This window comes from Beta vulgaris, chromosome 7, assembly GCF_026745355.1.
Source record: "Beta vulgaris subsp. vulgaris cultivar EL10 chromosome 7, EL10.2, whole genome shotgun sequence".
Classification (NCBI taxonomy): domain Eukaryota; kingdom Viridiplantae; phylum Streptophyta; class Magnoliopsida; order Caryophyllales; family Amaranthaceae; genus Beta; species Beta vulgaris.
Window position 1 is genome coordinate 29,910,934 of NC_079208.1, and position 23,699 is coordinate 29,934,632.

The following is a 23,699-nucleotide window of genomic DNA, read 5'->3' on the forward strand; positions in this document are numbered from 1 at the left end:
TCAGCTCTAATTTATAGATTAATTATTGCGTCTTTTGTTCTATTAAATATTTCTCGCCTGAATTTATTAGGTGTTGTACTTTAATTAATTAATTAGATTACAACAAAGTATGTTAGCAAGGTCTTATCTAACCCCTAGGGACTAAGACTCCCATGGTGCTCGATATCTAATTATTGGGTGTACATTAACTTGGTTGCAAAGTCAACCAATTGATTTTACACCAACGGCATAAATCATCTAGACATGATTGATTCCATCAAATATCCAACAACACAACCAATTCTTATCCCGCCAAACATACCATGCGCAAATAGGCCCACTTTTCTTTGCCATTGCTTTCTTTTATCTCCTCTCACTTCAAAATACTTTATAGCTCAATTAGTTATTCTTGACTCACTATTTTAGGCAGTCTGCTACGCCTAACTCTGCAACCAACCAAACCGAAAGTAAAAATGAAGGTTAGTTTACTACTCTTTTTTCAATTCTCCATGCAAGTTTCATGAACCAATTTATAAAATTATTCAGTATACTACTACCAATATATGGTTCAGGCATGTTTGCACAACTTTTAGCTTATAAAGGGATTCCTGCTTTTTTTTTTTTTAGGTTTTTAATTGGGTGCATCAACGATTTCTTAATGCTCATTCGTGCACCGGTTTCCTCCAAGGTGATCTACTTTATCTTCTTTCTTTTTCTTCGTTACTATTTTAATACTTGTACATTTGTTGTTAGAATGGGAACTTTGTACACGGAAAGGACCGGAACAAAGTGTATAATACCTCGATTTATTGGTTGCGACATATACTTTTTAAGGGTCAAACTTTATACTTAGTATTTCTTTTATTAATATGATAAAAAGAATAAAATTCTATGAAATCTTACTAAATTATTTGTTGTAGCATATTAACTTGTGTTGCTAAATAAGTGTAACAGTTTAACTTTTACACTTGGCAACATACAACTTTAACCATTAATACTTCTAATAATTTATTTGTAAATATTATAATAAACTGCTATTATGAAAATATTCATTGAAACAAATCTAGCAACATTTTAAATGGTCATTTCTGCTTTTATATATTATTAAGAAAATAAGGTTAAAGTGAAATATGTGAATAGTGCAAAAGTCAAAATGTTGTACTTAAAAAGAAATAAAAAAAGTGTATATCAAGCTTTTATTATGTTTATTACTATATATTTAAAATACTAACACTTAAAACTGAGAATTAGACACCGACACACCGCGAATAAACTAATCTAGCAGCTACTAATTATAAAAACAAGAGGAGGTACTGTGCTGGATATTTTTCACTCAGAAGTTGCAATTATTGCATGGATCATAGAATTTTGATGTAGAATTTAGAATTGTTTTTACTATTGCTGTACGTTTTGAAAGATAATAATGGTTTGCCTTTTTAGGGTGCTTAGCATATATATATAGGTTCTAATGAGAATCCTTTTATGGTGAGAATCGTGAGAACCACTTAAGATGAGCAAAAACTTCCTAAAATGAGCATAAATATAAAATGAGTAGAAAACATTAAGGGGGTGTTTGGTTGGAGGGTTTCCAGAAAGGAAAAGGGAATTGAGTTCCTTGTTTCCTTTTGTGAGTGTTTGGTGAGTGTGTTTTTTCAAACCCTTTACCCCTTTTTCCTATTACGATTACCCTCTTTTCCCTAAGATTGATTCCCCACCACCCCCAAGGTTTGGGATTACCCCATATCCCTCTACCATATTATTATTATTATTATTATATTATTATTATTATTATTATTATTATTATTATTATTATTATTATTATTATTATTATTATTATATTATTATATTATTATATTATTATTATTATTATTATTATTATATTATATTATTATTATTATTATATATTATTATTATTATTATTATTATTATTATTATTATTATTATTATTATTATTATTATTATTATTATTATTATTATTATTATTATTATTATTATTCATTATTATTATTTTTTATTATTATTATCATTACTTAATAATTATTATTATTTATTATTATTATATATTATTATTATTATTATTTATTTTTATTATTATTATTATTTAATAATAATAGTAAGAATAATAACAATTATTATCATTATTATTATTTAATATTATTAATATTACTATGTATTATTTATTATTATTTATTATTATTTATTGTTACTTATTATTATTGTTTATTTTTATTTATTATTATTATTTATTATGTTAATTATTATTATTATTATTATTTTATTATTTTATTTATATATATTTTTATTATTTATTTTTATTTATATTTTTATTATTTATTATTATTATTATTTGTTATTATTATTATTATTAAATAATAATAATAATTTTCTATTTTCTTTGATGTTCCTAACTAAACAACATTTTTAATCAAAGGGAAACCCCTTCCATTCCTCTTGTAACCCTTTCTCATACCCTTTCCCTTTCCTCTCAACGAACCAAACTCCCCCTAAGTTATCAAAAACGTAAAATGAACAAAAATGTAAAAGAAGAAAAACGTAAAATAAGCATAAAAAAGTTCAATGAGAAAAGAAAGTAAAATGAGCAAAAGGTGAAATGAGCATAAAATTGTTAAATGAGCAAATAAACCATAAAATAAGTGCAACAAAAAATGAGCGAAAATATTATGAAATGATCAAAATCTTCGTAAAATGAGGAAAAATGAGTGGTTCTCACCATAAAGGTGGTTCTCATATGAACTTAAACATATATATATATATATTATATATAATATTATATATATATATAATATATATAATATAATATATAATATATATATATATATATATATTTATTATATATATATATAAATTACAGTTACACCTAATATTACATAATACCTTAGTATTCTATTATATTTCCAATTTTTTCTATTTTAATCTGGATGAAGTTCAATTTTTTTTAGGTGAATAAAGTTCTAATTTGTCATGCCATGATGTAAATTGCTTTTCTAATAAAAAAATATATAAAAAGTCTTTTTTTACAGTGAGAAAATTTACATTACCTACAAAAGTTATACTTCACAATGTTGTGTCCTTCCTTAAAAAGGCCATTATTAATTAGCACAAGTGCATGAATGTGTAATTGTGTATGCCACAGAAAACGCAGCCGACAAAAATGGAAGCTTAAAAATAGAAAATGAGAAGCATCTTTTGCTTGAGCACAATGCTCATATGGTAGTGGAAATGCAAATGCTTGACCATTGGAAAGATGGGATCCTCTCCATTGGCACTCTTGCTATTGGTCCTTTAGAAGATAGTACATTTGGTAGCATCGAGGAAGTTGGTGATGGTCATCATCATGACCATGAAATCACTGATGTCCATAATCATGATGTTAATGATGATGATGATCATGAGGGTGATGATGATGATAATGATCATGAAGCAAGTCCTTTGATGGATGTGGAATTTTTTAGCCATGAATTGGAGAAAGTTATTGGTGCCAACCATGAGATCGTAGAAGAAGTTGTTGCTGATAATGTTGTTCACTTGAGAGACAATAATTTTGACGAAGGACAAACTAAGAGGAGAGTGACTCTTGCTGAACTTTTCTTGGAGGAGTATTCTGATTACCACCCTGTGAAAACGCAAAAAGAGTTAGAAGATGGTGATGATGATGATGATGATATCAGGGGTGATTACTACATAATGAAAGAAAAAGGCTTGGAGATGAGCACGAAGCCAACTTTTCTTGCTAAGAATGGCCTTTCTAAGGCCAAAAAGCTTCTTAAAGAGGATTTGCATCCAGTCAAGAAGTTTAACCAGGTAAATGATATTACAGAAATATCCTTGAATTTAGAATCTGAATATGTTAACTTTTTAATGATTCCATATTTTCAATTTAAATACTAATAAAACACTATTATTTGCACTTCAAATCAATATTATGTAGAGTTTGTCTTATAAGATCAGACCGCCTACTTTTAAATTAAAATTAGGCAACGGAAAAACCAATATTAAAAAGTGAATTAGCCCAATAATGACTAAGTTAATTTCTTTCGGTGACTAGTTTAATTCGTTTAGTGACTAGGTCTACTTTTATTTTAAAATTAGACAGTTTTTTTTTAATTTGTGTATTATGTATAATTTTAATAATTCAAATTATTAGTTAATACTTAGCACCAAAATAAAGTTGTTTGTTAATAGTTTTTTTTCAACCTCAATGAAATAGTTAGATGAAAATAATGAAATGGGTTGTTGAAATGGATAGGTTAAGTAAAAGTTAGTTGTCGCGGGCTTCTTCAAGTGTATCAAATTGGTTCATCATCATTTCTTTGTTTTTAAAAGGTTTTAGGTTGGCTTTAACCTAAAATATATGATTGAAGGTTTTTGTTTAGTAGTTGTCCCGTAAAATTCGAATCCGATTTTTCTTGATAATGGAAGATGGCTAATTTGTTCAAATTACTCTGTTACAACTACTATAGCTATCACAAAATGTTATGTTTCATGATTATTTTATAATGGTATAAAATTTAATCTCACATATTAGTAATTAAATAAGATGATTTAAGCCTACGGGACATTGTACAGGTCAACTACTAGTTTTATATATAAAAATCATGTAGAATTTCTCTTATTATATATTTAGGAGGTGATTAAAGTATAAAATCTAATTTAAATCCCAATGTTATAATCATTGGCTTACCCGTTGGAGTTAGCAAAAGTTGATAAATTAGCTCAAATTGAGAATTTTAAAATAGGAAAAAGTTCAAAAGTTATCTAAAATGCCATTTGTTTATTTTTATTTTTTATTTTTTTTGAGGGGAGTTTTACTTACTACTATGGTGATTCCTAACTTAAAATCTAAACTAAAATGGTTTGATTATAAATAAAAGAACGGTAAAGAGTTAACTTTTATCAACAAAAGTCTATTTACTTTTGGTTTGCTAAAGTTTAGGAAAGCACATCAGAAAAAGAACTATATAGACAAGGAGTTTTGGATGCAATGCTGGTACTAGTATTCATAAAAAAACTAAAATAGAAAAATCATATCAAAATATCGAAAAATCGATCTAAATGAGTGGTTATTGTACCGACAAAAAAAGTTTTAACGGTACAGTTACCGAACCAATAAAATTAACGGTTAAATGGTTCAGTTACGGTTATGATTTTTGAGTAAACGGTTAACCGAAATACCGGAATTTCTTTTTTCTCTATCTAATTGTTGTGAAAAATTTTCAAACAATTACATGAATTCAAATATTTGTTGTTAAGTTACAACAATTAGAGGAAGTATGTAATTATTTGGAAACTCTAGTACTAATATAAACACTATAATTGGGAAATGGAGTGAATTCTTAGTATTAGTTATGTTTTACAATGGATTTATTATCCACTTTATAATACATTTTATATTATAGTATATATAATATTAAAATAAATGCATAAAAATTGAAAATATATATGTACATTAAGTAAAACATAATAGCATAATTTAATAACGGTTAGTGATTAACCGAAAAAACGGTTAACTGCTTAGGCGGTGACTGATCTAAACAGTAACGGTTATGGTTCACAAAAAGAGCAAACTGAAACTTCCGGTTACCGAACCAAAATGTTATTTCGGGACGGTTAACCACCTATGAACACCCCTAGTTAGTACCACCCTTAGAGATACAGTTTAAATATAAAGGCATAGATAGGCGACTTTGCGTAATTCCAATTAGGGTGGAAAAAAAACTTAATTCAATCATTTAAAGACATACACAACAACCAACATTTAACTTGTTATGCAATATTTGTAAGTTTTTATATTTTCATTTTTAACAACATTGGTACATTTATACAGCATTTTTCTTTTTTCATACATCATTATTATTTCATTAAGCTATATCATTTTTTTCTCTTATCTTTTTTCATAAAAAACAAACCATATATCTTTTATTTACAGCAACTCCATGGGTTGGACGAAATTTGTTCCAACCAAATTGAAATTAGGAATTTCTCTAAACAAAAGTTGTAACGTGATCTTGGATATAAAAAAAAATCTTATGGTGTTATGGTAGTAAAATTGTAACACCCGATCCATACGTAGTCAAGTCTATTATATTACCAATGCGCATCTAGGGCCAACAATTGTTCTTAATAACCATCGCAAGTTTTTATATTTTCATTTTAACAACATTGGTAAATTCTTATATAACATTTGTCATTATCATACATCATTATTATTCATTAAATCATCATATGTTTTTTTCTCTATACTTTACTCTTAAAAAATAAACCATACATCTTTTATTTACAACAACTACATGGGCTGAACGAAATTTGTTCCAACAAAATTGAAATTAGGAATGTCTCCAAGCAAGGATTTGGATGGAAAAGAAAGGAAAGGAAAGGTAAAAACAAACTTTCTCATGTTTGGTAAAAGAAAATAAGAGGGGTTTGATTGGAAAGGAGAGAAAGTGGAAGGAAAATAATACTCTTCAATCCTTGCTTTCTTTTCCTCCCAAATTCGGAGGAATTTGACTGGAAAGAAAGCTAAGAAGCTTTTACCTATGTTTTTTTATTTCCTTCCTTTCATTTCCTTTACTAATTACAACCAAACATGTGAATTTCTCTCAAATCCACTAATTATACCAAACATTAGAAACTACAACTACCTTTTTTTCTCTTCTTTTCCCTTTCTATTCCTTTCTCTTCCTTTCGTTTTCCTTCCTTTATTAAAAAAATCACCAAACAAAGTGTAAATGAAAGTTGTAATGTATTCTTGGGCAAAAAAAATTCTTATGGTGTTATGGTAGTACAACTGTAACACCCGATCCATACGGAGTTGAGTCTATCATCAGCACGCATCTAGGGCTAACAACTATCCTTAATAATCAACACAATTTCTTCCAGCGCATTTTGACCTCACTCATGCGCACCCCAAGAAAGTTCTGATGAGGTCACCCATCCTTGGACTATTCCCTGCCAAACACGCTTAACAATGGGTAACTAAGGAAATTAGCTCCCTAAAAGAAAGATGCATGTTGTTGGAATGAGTAGCTTGCTAAATTCCTCTAAAGCAATCATAAGAGGTATTACATGCACTCCTACTTGAGGATAGCAACGCCCCCATTGCGCTTGATGATTCTACATATTCGGCCACAACCACCAGTGGGTTGCCTAGCCTGAAAACTAATCACATATTCGACCACAGCCGGTGATATAACCCCAAAATCCTCCCCTATTAGGATGCTAATCTTGGGTTAATTATTCACACGATCAGGACGCAGTTGCAGGATTGCTCTGATACCATTTGTAACACTCGACACATACAGAGTCGTGTCTATTGTCACCAATGTGCATTTAGGGCCCACAACTGTCCTTAATAAACAACACAAGTTATTCCGGCGCATCTTGTCCTTGCTTACATACACCCTGAGAAACTTCCCAAGAGTTCACCCATCCTTGGACTACTCCCATCCAAGCAGGCTTAACTGTGCAGTAACTAAAGAAATGAACTCCTTAAAATAAAGATGTATCTTGTTGGGATGAGTAGCCTGTTGAATACCTTTAAACCAATCATAAGGGGTATTACAATAACACTCCATAACCATTTCTCGCTACATGACTTCTCCATTGGACATCTAGAGCATTTGTATGATTTGACACATGTTATATTTGTCTAACTCACTTGGTTAAGGTGTCTTGACTTATATATCGCAGGATATATGGCTTTTAATGTGGAGTGTTCGCACAAATTTGGTACGAAACAAGTAAATAACGAAAAGGCATGACAACACTCATGTAGCGTTTGCTCCATGAAGAAGCATCCTGCTAAGCATGCACTCCAAAGGGGAGTGTAAGCTCTAGTTTTCAGTTTTGTTTTCTCGCGAAGCATTGTTTCATGCTTTGAGCGGTCTTGCGTTATTTCTTTTAACCGCTAATTCCAGAGTACACTTTAGACACTCTATATATATGAAACTCCTCTCATAACACATTTGTTTTTAATTGACATTGTTGTTTGTGAACAACAACTTTAATGTCATTCTTCTTTGTATCTCGAGAGAGGATTCCATGCAATCGCGCTCAAGTCTAGGATCGGAATACTTCGTGTGGGAGAGTGACTACATGCCTAGAAGATTCACCAACTGTCATATTGATCTTTGTGATCTTTGTTCTCGTGTCTTCCTCTAACATTCTCAACGACTTTTCATGCGTGCAGACTCACCAAAATATTAACTCTAGTTTTTTACTTTATTTGTTCTTATTTTGTAGATTTAGATAGATTAGATAACATGTATTAGTATAAAGGGAAAACTCATGCAAAATGTGTGATTTATTAAACTACTACCAAACATTTGCGTTGAATAAGAAGAAAACTAGTATTTGGGATCAGGCGTTGGCATGAGTGTCATTTATTTTCGAACTTGATATGCATTTTTTCTTATTCGTAATATAATAAAGAAAACTCAATATTTAAAAGGTACAATTATAATAATATAGACATTTAAAGCGTGATTAAAAGTTGGTTGAGATGGTAATTTATACTATGTATAATTACATGATGTTACGGGTTCAATTATTATTGCAAGCTAAGGGATTGAGATCAAATCACTGATAAATGTGCTTTGAGGGATAATTGGGTTATTTTAGACGCACACTTTTTGAAAGACACTTACCAAAAACAGAAATATAAATGAAAACGTCTTTGGATGCCTCCATTCAAGTCATCTATTTGAAGGAATATAAAAATTAATTAAATTGTTACCGCTGTAAATTTATTTAGCTTATGAAAAGGATGATGAAGAAGAAGATTCATCCGGACCTCGAAGGCAAGAAGGACATGCAAATGCATCCAAACTACGGTCGCAGCAGCCCTACCAATGACCAAGATCCTTCTAATAACGAGTTAGCTTCTTTACTTCTCATTCAAGGTATCTTTTTATCACTCATAATTATGTTAGTGATTTTGTCACTCATATATCTCATTTCATAGTCATTTATGTTCTGTTTGGATACTTTACATACTTAGAATATTTTATTGCTAAAAGACACGGGAAATTCCTAAGATTATCATTGTTTTGTTATTTAAAAATGAACTTTATAATAATCCCGCCAGCCAATGTCCCACATCATTATATGTCCTGCATATAGTGAGTGGTGATCAATTATCCAGATGAATTATTATGTATCGTAATTTTATGTGATAAGAAAGAAATTCGTTTGTGTCCCACGATACCAACATGAATTTGAAATTTTCAAAAATGGAAACAATATCTTGTTTTTAAAAGATTTTTTCTCTCACAAAAATCAACATGAATATTGTAGTGTAATTGGTTAGTGCATTACTATATCAAATGAGAAGTCATGAGTTCCAGTCTTGAAATAAATATTTTTATTGTTTAATGTCTTATTTGATTGTGTGGGAGGAGAGTACATGTGGCAGCATTGCATTTGTTTTTCTTGAGTTTTAGATATATATATAAATAAGTTATATTAACCGTATAGTGTATATCATAACTATTATTAATTAAAGACTTATTATTACATCAAAAACAAATATAATCACTTTTGTATTTTGGAAGAGAAGCAATAGGAATGTAGTTTATTATCCATGCTCTTGAGAATACAGATTAGCACTAATGACCCAAGTAGAAAAATCCAGCCACATCGGTATGTATTGGCGTCATTTTTGTTTCCTTTAATTATAGTTGATATCTTCATAAGAAATAACACTTTTGGGTATTAAAGAGATAAGTATTTCCGATGTAAAATATATAAATAAATGATTATCATAATCACATTGCTGGAATTATTTCTAAATACGAAGAAATCTTATGTGCCACCCTTGCGCAAGACCCTTATCCAGAGGCTTATTACAAGCCAAACTTAAGATGACGCTATAATTTTGTATTTAAGTAAACAAACAAAGAAACTTAAGATGAAGTATTTGCCAATCACTTGGCTAAAATGTCCCCTAATCACTTTCTAGTAATTGTCTACATATGTCGAGGCAATATTATCAAGTCTTTTGACTAATTTATTGGATCCCAATAACATAGAAGTTGGATATTGCACAATATATAGCTAAGACGATTATTGTGAAATGTGATCCACACACATGTATATCGCATGGATAAATAGTATGAACTAAGAAGCTGGGTCGATGAAGCTTTACTGTTGTCCTCTACCCTTTGGAAGTATTCAGATTTTGAAAAAGAAAAGGTTGTGGGAGCCGGGAGGCTGGGAGCTCATCTGTTTTATTTTTGCATATTACAAGAGTATTCATTTGCTTGGACCTTATAATGATATGCATTGGAATGTCATGGATTTTTCATAGCCAAAAGAACAACAAAAAAATCAATTGCCCTAGATTTTTGCAGTAGGTCAATCACAACTTAGCAAGAAAATTGTAAAAAGGCTTGCCAATTGTTACTTGTAGTCTTTTCCTACCTCAATACTACCTCCGTTTTTACAAATTGTTATACTTAGTTTTCTGTATATGACATCTTGGACCATAAATTCTTATTATCATAGTAGATGTCAAAAGTATATATTGTGGGTTTTGGTTACTCATTTTTTTGGGTAATTTTAAAATAGCAACGTTTTATTATTATTGCTAGAGATATTAATTGTTAGAAAAAAAATTGTTTTAAATAAGTCAACCTTTGCGCGGTCTTTCCAGTTTAAGTCTACCTTTTAATTATCCCTGATTGAGTTAGGCTTGTATGTCTACTTTTTTCTAGTTAGTTTTAACCTGTTTGTAACTTGTTTAGTAGGTTACTTACGATACATGATACAATGTCCTTTCTTTTAAAACAGGCCAGGGTAAGGGTGGGACATTGTAACACGTATCATAAGTAACCTACTAAACAAGTCACAAATAAGTTAAAATTTAATAGAAGAAAACAAACATACAAGCTTAACTCAATCAGGGATAATCAAAAGGCAGACTTAAAATTGGAAGACTGCGCAAAGGTTGACTTATTTAAAACAATTGTTCCTAATTGTTAAAGATATGTCTCTTCGAGACAAATCTATACAAATATAGTAAAAGTCGTGCCTAAGAAAGTCTATGTGGCACTCTCCTCCAACTTCTAATGCAGATGCTTTATGTCTATGTTTACCCCTTAACTAAAAAAAAAGTGTGTAATTGTAAGGTCTCGAACATGTGATCTTTTATACGGAAAGAGTTGAACCAATACACTATGATTTTATTGTTTAATGTTTGAAATGAAATATGATAAAGTCTTATAATAACTATATTTGACTAAAACGACTTAAACAAGAATATACATCTCTAACATTCTTACTACGTAACTAACAAGAGACTATATTCTCTTACCACAATTCCTTTTAAGCTATGGTTTTCAAAGTTAAAACTTTCAGGTTTTTTTACTTATCGCGTCATGACGTAAACTTTAAAATTTATTAGTGGACAAAAAATACAAAATTAAAAGTGGCAAAATAAGTTATAAAATTTAAGAATAATAACATATTTGTTTATTGTAACTAATATGAGGCATTGCTTGAGCCAAAACACCAGTGATAATTATAAGAGATGTGAACTGAAGACTTTGGGAAAATAAGTTAACCATTAAAAATAAATAGGGAAATCACTATTTCATGTTACTTTGGTATATTTTATCACTTTATTCCTTTTGGCCAAACCTAACCGGGCCTAATCATGACTTAGCCCATTACCTGGCATTGTTCTCGTTCATTATCTCTATTATATAAGCTAAGGGGAGGTGTGGTGTCCTCTTTTGAAGTGACTAAAATACCCTCTAATAATTTAAAATAATATTTTTCTTTTTATAAAAAATTGAAAAATGAGAATCAATGGAAACTTGCCATATGAGTAGGTCAAAAATGGAATATGCAATACCATTAATAACTTGAAAAACTAGATTGACACAATCAATTCATGAAATCAATTAGAATCTTCAACCAAAAAAAGTTTAGCAATATATCGTGATAACATAATATTTCATATTTAAAAAGTTCAAACAATGCAATATGGTTTATTAACATTTATAATTGTTAAAAAACTATACTAAAGTCTCTAAAAAGAAAATTATTAAATCATCGACCAAATTTTACAGTGACGGTATTGAACAGTTAAAAATCATTCACCTTTAATTTAAAAAGATAATAACATCTACAAAAGAACCTTAATAATTTACATCACTATCAAAATAATTTTAGATTAAAAAAAACATGTCCATTTGTATATAACTACATAAAATTGTCGACGCACCAAAATTCAAAGTGAACTGAAACTCTACCAAAAAAAAAATTACTTAAAGAGTTCGTGATCGTCACTAAAGGTAATAAAAAAAAACTCTATCTAATGATCCACTACAGAAGATCGTCCCTCAATAAATTTACTTAATTGCCCCTTAGTAAATCAACTACTCTACCAAAAAAAAGATGAAAGAAAATCAAACTCAAATATAGCATAAAAAAATTAACAAAGAAAATTAACAATTTAAGCATTTGTGCAGATTAACAATTTAAGCATTAACAACTAACAATTTATAGCATAAAAAAATTAACAAAAAAACATATACATTTATAGCAATCAAATATTTGATCAAACAACACACAATCAAGTAGTAAATCAAATAGGAAGATATAATCAATTAACAAAGTGAAATGATTTGATTTAAACAAAATACTTTGTTGATAAAAATATAAGAAATCCTTAATAAATCTGCGTAACATTCTTTTATCGCTCATCAATTTTAATTTTAAAAATCTTAAAGAAAGTATAAATAAAATAAATAATAAAAGACGAGTTTGGTTAAGTGATATAGGTTTATTCAACAAAATTAGGTAGTTAAAAAAACATGTCTAATATTCAAATTTTACCTTTAATTATGCCCAAAAAAAAGTTATAAATTAGCAACATAAACTTAGGCAAGGAACATTATAAATGCAAGTCCTTTCTATTTTAATTGAGTGAGATCAACAAGTGGGAAAATATAGGATAGTATAGCAAAAAGTATATACTCCCTTTATCATTTTTTCTTTACACCGTACCCATTTAATTTAATTTTTGAAATATTTCCAAAAGATTGCCACATATTACAAAAGATAATATGGATGACCGCCGCCTACTCCTACATTTTATTTAGTCTTTCATTAACTGTTCAACTCCACCCATAAACAATTGAAAGTTCAATCATCTCCATGAAACAAACAAATAGAGGAAGAGGGAATACTAAATTAAGGGGGGAGTAGGGTTGATTAACAGTTTAGGCTAGGTTGTGTTCGAGTTCGGATTAATAATAAACAGTTTAACACGTCTTAATTCAAACTTAACCCATTTATTAAACGGATTGAAAAACTCAACCTTGACCTGACATGTTTATTAAACGGGTAATCCATATAACATGTTTAACCTATTTATATGTTTATTACTATTAAATTTTTATTAGAACTTATTCGTTTTCAACAATAAATTCACATAAAGTACGCATGATTAGATTTTCTTTTCCGTATTTGTATTCTACAATTAGTAGTTTTAAAATTTTCACCAACTTTAACACAACTTTTTAGGAAATTTATATTTTAATTAGTCCAACAGGTCAAAGCAGGTTAATTTCGGGTTGAAAATGTCAATATTAACCTAATTCATTTAATTAAATGGGTAAGTTATGTCAACCCATTTATATAAATGGGTCAAAAATCTCAACATAAACCCGCTTATTTCAGGTTGGATTCGAATTCAGTAAACGAATTGGGTTAGTTTTTCACAGTCCTAAAACAATAACAAGAACTTCTTAAGACAGATGAAAACATGAAGTATTAATAATTTAAAGGAAGGGAGATTATTAGTATCAAGTAGGGGTGTAAGCGGACTATGAAAAGTCCAGAGTCCAATCCAGTCCAGTCCAAACTTATTGGACTAGACTGGACTGAAAAATTTTCGGACTGGACTCGGACTCAAATTTTCGAGTCCAAATATTTTTGGACTGGATTTGGACTCATCCTTTTGGAGTCCAATAAGTCTAGTCCAGTCCAAAAATATTTTTAATATAATGTGTATATTAAAAAAAATTGATACTATTTTTAAAATTTTGGAGTTTTCAACCTTCCCTCTCTAAATATTTCAACTGGTGCCAGATAATTTTACTTGGCACCAGACTATTGCACTAAGCTCCATTTGTTAAATAAGTAAATTATACTAGCAGTACTGCAGTAGTAGGCTAGTAGCCGACTAATTCTATCTCACTTCACTCCTCAGTCCTTACTACTCACTTTCTCTTACTCTTAATTTTCTTTCTACCTAGCTGTCTCGACTCTCGCATTCTCTATTTCTCCCTCAGATTAATTCTCAGTCTCTCTGCTTCTCTCAACTTGGATCAAGGTAAGCATCTAATTCAACTTTTTATGCATAGTATTTTACTTTAATTTAAGCTTTCAATCTAATTTGTGGATATTGATAATTGAATCAAACGTCAAGTGCTCAAGCATCTGAAAAACGTTGTGAATCATTGAATCTAAATCGGGAAAAAAAATATAATAATCGGACTGGACTGGACTGGATTCGGACTCAAGAAAAAATTATCGGACCGGATTGGACTGGACTCAAAAAATATTTGGATCGGACTTGGACTCAATTTCTCGAGTCCGAAAAACTTTGGACTGGATTTGGATTTGGCAAAGTCCAATCCAGTCCAATCCACTTACACCCCTAGTATCAAGTTATCTTCAATTCAATTCCTTCTCGTGTTAACATGAATTTAGGAGTTTATCCTACATCAGGGTATAATTTCACACCCTGTCATCGGTCATTCTATCCTTTATATAACGTGTTGAAAACATATACATTTCCTCCGTTCTATTTTAAGGAAATTGTTTGCTTTCCTACACAATCCAAGATGCTTCTTTTTATTAATATTTTTAGTTGTACACACGTAAAAAATTTATAATTTGATAGTATGCATCGAGACAAATCTAAAAAGACCTCACTTGATTATGTTTTTCTTTATATAATGACGATAAAATGGAGTCCAAATTGATCAATGAATAATGTCATTTCGCCTAATATTTTATTTAAAACAGAACAAAGGCAGTATTACTTTTATCATACACCATGATTTATGATAACTATGGTACATCTATGACTATATTCTTGTTTCTTGGGGAACTTCAAATGAGCAAATACCAAAACGAAAGCTTTATTGTAGCATAACTTACTTTTATGCTTTTACCACTATATATTTATATAATAGAAATTACTGAATAATAATCAACATTTTAGGTTCTTGGAAAAACTTCAAGCCTAATTTTATTTATTTATATATATATTATATATATTATTATATATATATATTATATATATATATATATATATATATATATATATATATAAAGCATGCTATACGTGCGTGTCAAATTAAACATTTTTCTGAATTAGTTATTCATCCGAGTTACAAAAAATTTGATTCGAACAAACATTTATAATTATTTTTAATTTTTAATATGTTTTTCTGAAATCAATGTTTCGTTGGTTTTTTTAGTTATTTGTTCATCATTAGTCAAATATAATATTGAAAGCAGAAGAAGGCTTGTGCTAAAATAATTTGAAATAATTTGTTTATCAGGTTCAATTCAATGGTTGAATATTAATAAAGTGGAAGAGTTTGATTTATGTAATAGAGACTACTGAATAATCATCAATATTTTAGGTTTTAGAATATTAGTAGTATAATTATTACTTTGAAATTCAAGTTTTTATCTTTTCTTCTGATATTGTCAATCAAGTTATATTGTCATTTTAATTTTTTTTATTAGAGTTCTACGCACATGGAGTATATAAGAAGAGGAAATCATTCTCCTTAATTTAATATTGGATTTAAATTTCAAATTAAATTCCATTTTGACTTGTTCGATATATATGACAAGTAGCTAGGAAGAAGAAATTATCTAATGTATATGGCAATTTAAATTTATTAAGGATATATCAGACTTTTTGTAAGTGAGACACCATCTTCCTTCCTCTTTCTTCATTTTTTAATAAATGACATAGAGAGAAAGTGGAGGAGTACCAATGAGCCTAGAGAAAGAAAGTTAGAACCACTTGTTTAACAAATCAAATTTGATTGTTGGATAAAGTAAGTAGATGAAACAATTAAATGATGGCAAAGATGTAACAAATGAGAAGTATTTTTTTTACTATTTGAGCTATGTGTCACTTATTATGACATTTTCCTAAAAGAAAAATGTGTCACTTATTAAAAAACAGAGAAAGTATATATAATTTGCTTTTTAATTTTATATAATATTGATCACTAATTTAATTTGCTTTGCTTTTTAAATTTTTATATTATTGATCACTAATTTTAGTGTTCAAGGTATTTTGCCACATTTTCTTTTGTGTTTCTGTACACCTTTTTTTTTTCTTATCAGCATTTGGGTGTTTTTTGTGTCAATTATGTGTATGTGCATTTATTTTTAGTGTTTGTGGGGTGATATGAACATAGGCTTATCTAACAAGGATGGTTACAATAATTTAGTACATCACATTATTTTTTTCTCATTGTACAATTTTTATTTTTTCCTTATACTATTGATCTTGTATGAGTTTTACTTGATTTTATTTAATTAGTACAAATAATTGTTTGGTCACTTTCATTAACAAGATATGTTCCTATAAGTTTTTGATTAAGATAATTGATTGGTATTAAAAAGTAAATACTTGAAACTGTAATTGTAATTTCATGTGAAATTTATGTGTGGAGTGTTTTTTTTTTCTTCATCTTCTGTCCATTTCCTGTTATATTCATGTGAAATTTATGTGTGGATTGTATGACTTCGGTATTTTCGTATATTAAAATTTTAGTTGCTTCATATTACATACATTATGTGTTGAAGTAAATTATTTTAATTTGTTCCCCACATTGAAAATCTTGGCTTCCAAGTCCCAACTATATATATATTGCATTAATCAAGTTACATATGATGAATATCGATATGCCTCAAAATGTCTTTATATTTCTCCAGATGCTATGGTTTGAACTTTGAACAGCGGAAAGATCATGTGATACAGCAAGGATTTTAGTATTGCGATACGGTTGCATGTCAATCACGTCATGTAAAATATGCAATGTATTTAAATAGGCCATTTTTAATCAAATTGTAAGGTTTTGGATGTTATTTGCTTTTTATGGATGCTTTTAGAGATTTCGCATGTGAGCTAAAATTTGTTTATGGTCAAAGTATGAATTTGTGTTTGATATTTGTTGCAATAGGATGACTCATGTGTTATCAACACCTAACAATCTTCTGTCCATTTCCTGCTATATCCATACACATATCATAATTAAATAACATATATCTAGAATACTATTGCTTATACATAACATGTTAAAGTCGTCATTTTGGGAAAGTTAGGTTATTGGAGCATCACATAATAATATCTTGCTCTACATTATGCACCATAGTAATTAGTATTACATATAGAGGTGTCAATTCACTTTAACAGTTCAGTTATGGTTATATCCAAACAGTTCATAAGTTCATATCAGTTCAGTTTACGACAGTTAAAATTATTAACAATTCGGTTTAGTTCAGTTAACAAACTTTTCAGTTTAGTTTAATTCAGTTATTTTTGTTTTCAGTTTCAGTTCAGTTCAGTTACAGTTTAACCAATTTTATCTGAACCGTTAAACCAACTAACGGTTGAATCCATAGTAGTTAAAACTCGTTGCAATAATTTTCAGTTTTGTTTCGATTTATTTCAGTTGTTCACGAAATTCACATAAGTTCGACAACAATCGCATCGGTTTGGGTAGAAGTTAGTCACATTCTTGTATTTGTTCGATAAAAATGGAACTTCATGTCGGGTTTTGGCCAAATGTTTTTTCGGGTTCGGTTAAAATTAACGTAGCAAATAAGTGTAGTCTGACACTTGCCTCGAAAAAAACCGATTGTATTGTACTTCAAAAAAATTGTATAAAACTGACATCAATATATGTGTACAAGACTGATATATGTGACAATTTGGAATAAGACAATTTTATATAAGTCGGTATTCAAACTCTTAGTTGTATGCAAATTATATCATATTTGGTTAAGAATGAAGTCTCATATCAGTATACATTCTTATAAACTTACTCGAAAAACGAGTTAGACATTTTTTAAAAGGCCGATTAGATCAATGTCTTACTCTTACTATATTAATCAATGGATTAATATAGCTATACTAGCCATTAAGCTCTATGCATTTGAAAACTGAAAACGTATAATCGACGTAAAATAAGTTAATAGTGAATTAGTTCAAGGTATCTATGTGAATCGATAAATTAAATCAAGATAGCAATACGTACTCCTTTTAAGTTAATCGTTAACAAGTTATATTTAATTTGAAACTCATGTATCTTAGCTAAACTGAAAGAAATTGATGTTACATTAGATTAATGTATCAACATAAGTCGGTAAAGTAATTGAAACACAAAACATTTACTTAAATGAAAAGATGTTGTTATTGGAATGGGTGTATCAATGTAAGTCGATAAACTAATTCAAGATAATAACAATATTCTACTTAAGTTAATCATCTTTAAGTTGAATTCATTTCGGAACTGAAAGCATCTATTTCACTTGCAACAAATGCAGAACAATGTAACTCAGTAGATTGGTTAAATATAACAATGATTCATTTAAGTTAATCGTCTCTAAGTTAAATTCATATTGAAACTCAAAACAACTATTTTAAATTGAAACAAGTTGATAGTAAGCTAATTAGATCGATGTATCAATAATGTAAGTTGATTAGCTAATTCAAGATTGTGTAAGTTCGTTTAAGATAATCGTCATCACGTTGTATTCATTTCGAAGCTCAACATTCAATTGAATTAAAATGAGTTGTTATTGGATAAGATCAACAAATGTATCAATGTAAGTTAATTAATTAACTTACTAGAAGATAACAATATTCTATCTAAGGTAATGGTCTTTAAGTTAAATTCGTTTTGAAACCCAAATCATCTAATTGAATTGAAACAAGTAGTTAATTATTGTTACCATGTTGTAGTAAACCTATTGCTTATTAGTAAGATACTGATATGAAGAGAAAATTTGTGTATGCATGGGTGCCTGGCAAACTATTCGAGCTCGGCTCGGTCAAAGTTCGGCTCGAGTTCGGGATCGGCTCGAGACCTTAACGAGCCGAGCCTGAGCCTCCTTAAGTTCGACTCGAAAGCTCGTAAACAAGCTCAAAAAGATTTTAGATAGTTATATGTAAAATAGCTATGTCCCACATCGATAGAGAAAGTAAACACCGATATATTCCTTACATAATCTTATTATCCTTTGTCTACACTTCTTATTTAATTTGTCTTATTTTATAATGGTGGACTATTTATGAAATCCTCCATTTGTATTTTTAAAATTAATTGTTCTACTAACTAATTCAATCACTTATGTATTGTGTATATATACACATTTTGGAAAGTTGAGCAACACATGACAACAAGGCCAACAACATAATATTTGCAAATATAAGTATATAGTACTCCCTCCGTCCCAAAATATAGTTCTCGTTTCATTTTGCACAGTCTTCAAGACGTACCTTTGACGTAGACGATATCTTCTTTTTCTTATTCGTAAAAAATATAAAAAGTTGATATTACGAATTTACACATTGAGACGAATCTAACAAAACCCTTCATGAATATGTTTTTTTTTATACATTAGTAAGAATACTTAGTCAAAGTTTTTAAAATTTGACTCCCAAAATGAAAATGAGAACTATATTTTAGAACGGAGAGAGTAAAATAGAACATGCACCCAATCCACCCCTATCTTGCACATAAAATTCTTTTTTTGGAATTTTGTAAGTCCTACTTCCTACAGGTTGGAAAAGTAAAACATTATATTTGCAAATCTATACAAATATATTAAAAGGCGTGCATAAACAAGAAATTGTGCCACGTGGCACTCACCCTAGGGAGTTTTAGTTCATGTAATCCATGTACAATAAAAAAATTTAGAAATTGCATAGTGTAGGGTTTGATCCCGAGACCTCAAGTACATATACTAAAGTCTTAACCACTAGGCTAAGTTGTATTTAGTGTTATTATTATAAAGTATTATATTAATAATAAAAAAATTTCTTACCCGGGGCATAGCCCGGACCTAATAACTAGTCATCTATATATATATATAAACTTGAAAAAATTTGTCTACGTGTCATGTCCACATCTCTTCCATCCACATGTAAAGTGCAAATGAATTTTATGCCACGTCAGCACAGCGTATTTCTTGGACAAGTGGCAACATGGTTGCTATGGGCATTGAACTTACCATATAATTGTCGTTCAAATCTAACCAAATCATGCCTAATTAGTTCCATGATCATTGCCAAGTTTGGTAAATTTTTAATGCTATTTTTAATTGCCGCTTTGATCTAGATATTTTTAAATGTTTTTTTTAATGCATCAATTAAAATTCCCTAAATTCGGTAAATTTATAATTTAATCTACCCATTAAAATTACTTGATCTACGCATATATAATCACCACTACATAGTCCATATCTATCACCTTATTTTTTAAGGAGAGTGTCAAACATAAAATTCTAATTATTTTATAGTTCAAAAATGAAAGCAAACAATCAAAGACCCCCTACATCCAAAAGAGTCATTAGCCTTTGTAAAATTAACAACCTTACAGATGTTGAAGACATGCTTATAAGTAAGTAACTATTACAATATCAGTGCTATCATTATTCTACTTTAAATGCATTAATATAATTACTTAGCCTATCTAATTATTATTAATGTTAGGTATAATTGGTATCATTGTATATACGAGTTCTATCACCTTGGCCAAAGATGGAGTGACATACCTACAAAATATTGTACTAATTGATAGAAGGTAACATTTTTTTTTACTTATCACAATATGTTTATTGGATCTATTCTTTTTTTTAATGTAAAATAATGTTTTTCATGTACTATAAATTAATTGCATGGCAGTTATGTTGACTATCTCAAGCCATTTTAGATTTGGTCCCAATGCATTGGACAACCTTAAAGATTCAATCAGTTGCCTTATTTGTGGATTAGTTGTCACAAGGAATTATGGTAATTGTATATCACTATTAATATTCATTGTAAATTTTTTTGTCAATTGGTTGAAAATAATAATTTTTAAAGATCCCATTATTTTATATGTCCCTATATTTTTATAACATTAGGTATATCTTCATTACATTGTGGAAGTGCTACAACTATAACAAGCAATCCAAGGTGAAAAAAAAACAACGAGAATGATGTGTTGGTAAGGAACTTACAATATGTATCTAAGTTTTTTTAAATGTTTACATTTACTTATCTTTTAAATTAAGTTTAACATGTTTCTTATTGACCGTTTTGTCCGACACAAAGTCAAAAGAAGCACCTTCCCATTAAGTATGACACTGAAGATATCTAATGCAACGAGAACAAGAATTAATAAATTTATTAACACAAACCATGTATGTCAAGTTTAATTTACAACAATTCCAATATAATATCTTTTTTTATTTTGATTATGTTTATGATATTTTAATATGTATAGCAATATTTTATACTATTACACGAAATATGTTGTCGAGTCGTTGGCCGATTAGTCCATGTAAACATCGATAGTATCAAATGGATTGATTCATTTTTTTTTGTAATACATTATTAAATTACGTGGGGCCACATAATATTTGCTACATGTGCCACAATAAGAATTTGCCACCAAAGAAATGGTAAACATACCTATATTACAAGTTAATGTACGTTTATTATAACTTACTAATATGTGCACTAACGTATTTTTGTATCTAAATTTTCTACAACATGTCATTGAAGGTTACAATTAAGGACAAGAGTGGATTCATAACTGTCACTCTATGGGACAAGCAAATTGGCTTTCTATTAAATAAAAATGTTGATGTACTCGATTATTTAGAGATCCATGATTTATTTGTTTAATGTTTTCGTAATACTTTTAACTGTTTTTTTTTTAAATAAACATGGAGTTAGGACAAAAGAAATTTCTAAAATACTTGAAGCACATGTAGGATATGCTTATAACCTATGTTGATTGGGATGAAGAATGTGCTTATCATGTTTTTTTGGAGTTTCTCATGATTTTATATTTTTGGTTGATTAATGTCAAATTTTTGGTTGCTTATCATTCGTGGCGTTATTTTATATTGTTATGTTATTATATTTATGTATGTTTTCAATAACATACAAAATAAACATATATATGTATGTTCTAAATAATTAAAGTACAAAATAATGTTGAATACATTATTATTTGCTTGATTTTAATTTGGTTATTTGACAAGAATTATTAAACCACATATTTCTATAGTGTACATCCAGTAGGCCCAAATATCTAATTATTAAATTGTTGAAAATATATGAGATCATGTTTGGGCAATTAATTAGGTTCAAATAAATTTACTAAAGGATAAATGAACATGTAGATTCACACGTTTTTTATCAAAAAAAAGTGAGGGTCAAAATTGAACTCTTACATTTAGCGCTATTTTAAAATAATTATAGTTATTCCTTGACCCTAATATATATTTAGGTACATAGTGGATGAATCTTCTTTTTGTTATAAAATAATTATATTTATCTCTGATCACTAACCTATATTTAGGTACAAAGTGGATGAATCTTCTTTGTGATCTATACTATTATCTAAAGTAAAATCCTAAATCCTACGTGGCAAACTCATGTTCACCGAATAATTCTAGAGTTTCACAAATACATCGATATATGTACAAATCGTTGTGCTAATCATGTTTTTTTGGTGTTTCTCATGATTTTTTTTTGCTATTGGTCATAATGTACAAAAGTTAGAGGGAATAATCAATACAAAAGGTTGTCAATAATGTCGTATAAGGTATTGGTCATATCATAAAATATTTATAACAAAAAGATTTTGGTGCACCTTTTTTTAGAAAAACTTGAACTGTTTGGCATTATATTCAACAATATTACCTCACCTATATGCACATCTACGTCTATAATATTGAATCCTTATATTTGATAGTGGCTTTCCAAAATATATTTCTATATAATAATAATCAGGATCATATAGGTTTTTTTGTAGTCGTGTATATCATATATAGATAGATTAAATTGATTAAAAATTTCATCACAACAATTTCTTTTTTTTTAATTAATCCTGAATTTTAATGTTGTAATGTTAGGTTTTGATCATTGCTAATCTTGGATCCACCACTTTTGGTAGGTGATTTAGGTAATTAATCTAAATGTTAGACTTGCATTTCTAACTTTTGTTTAGGAAATATGAAGGGTTTAAGTTATGCACTTTTGACAGCTCAAGACACGAATGGAGTAAGAAAGAACAAATGGCCAATTCGGTAAACGAAAACAGGATTGGTTTGGGCTTTAATGAAGTGATGTAGTTTAATAATATGGTCTTATTAAGCTCAAATACTTAAAAAGTGGATCATTAAAACCCAAAACAATTTTAAGCAAATTTAGAAAACTCATTTCATAGATAATTACGACTATGATTGCAAAACTAATATCTATATTTAAGAGATAAATTCGTATTTCTCATAATATTTCAAAAAAAAAATATTATCACATTATTAAGCTCATAAAATGCAATTAGCCTAAATAAAAATTGCTTGAAATTCGGGCTATCATATTATATGGGGCATTGATTCAACTATTACAATTGTATAAATCTCCGCACTATTCG

The 23,699-nt window shown here is 28.9% G+C and overlaps 1 protein-coding gene across 3 annotated transcripts in view; it reads left to right on the top strand.

The window, feature by feature from the left end:
- Nucleotides 1-289: 289 nt before the first annotated feature.
- Nucleotides 290-23,699, top strand: part of LOC104898949 (hypothetical protein) — a 31,269-nt gene continuing 7,859 nt past the window's right edge. Inside the window, exons 1-6 of one of the 3 annotated variants that reach the window (XM_019250830.3) lie at nucleotides 290-458; nucleotides 607-667; nucleotides 3,134-3,801; nucleotides 8,750-8,897; nucleotides 14,262-14,338; nucleotides 16,978-17,247. In XM_019250830.3, the coding sequence (XP_019106375.1) occupies nucleotides 453-458; nucleotides 607-667; nucleotides 3,134-3,801; nucleotides 8,750-8,897; nucleotides 14,262-14,302 (924 nt within the window). In that variant the 5' untranslated portion in view covers nucleotides 290-452 and the 3' untranslated portion in view covers nucleotides 14,303-14,338; nucleotides 16,978-17,247. Of the gene's footprint in view, nucleotides 459-606; nucleotides 668-3,133; nucleotides 3,802-8,749; nucleotides 8,898-14,261; nucleotides 14,339-16,977; nucleotides 17,248-23,699 lie in introns of those variants that run through there. The other 2 variants (XR_008970227.1, XM_010686092.4) reach the window with 2 other exon arrangements.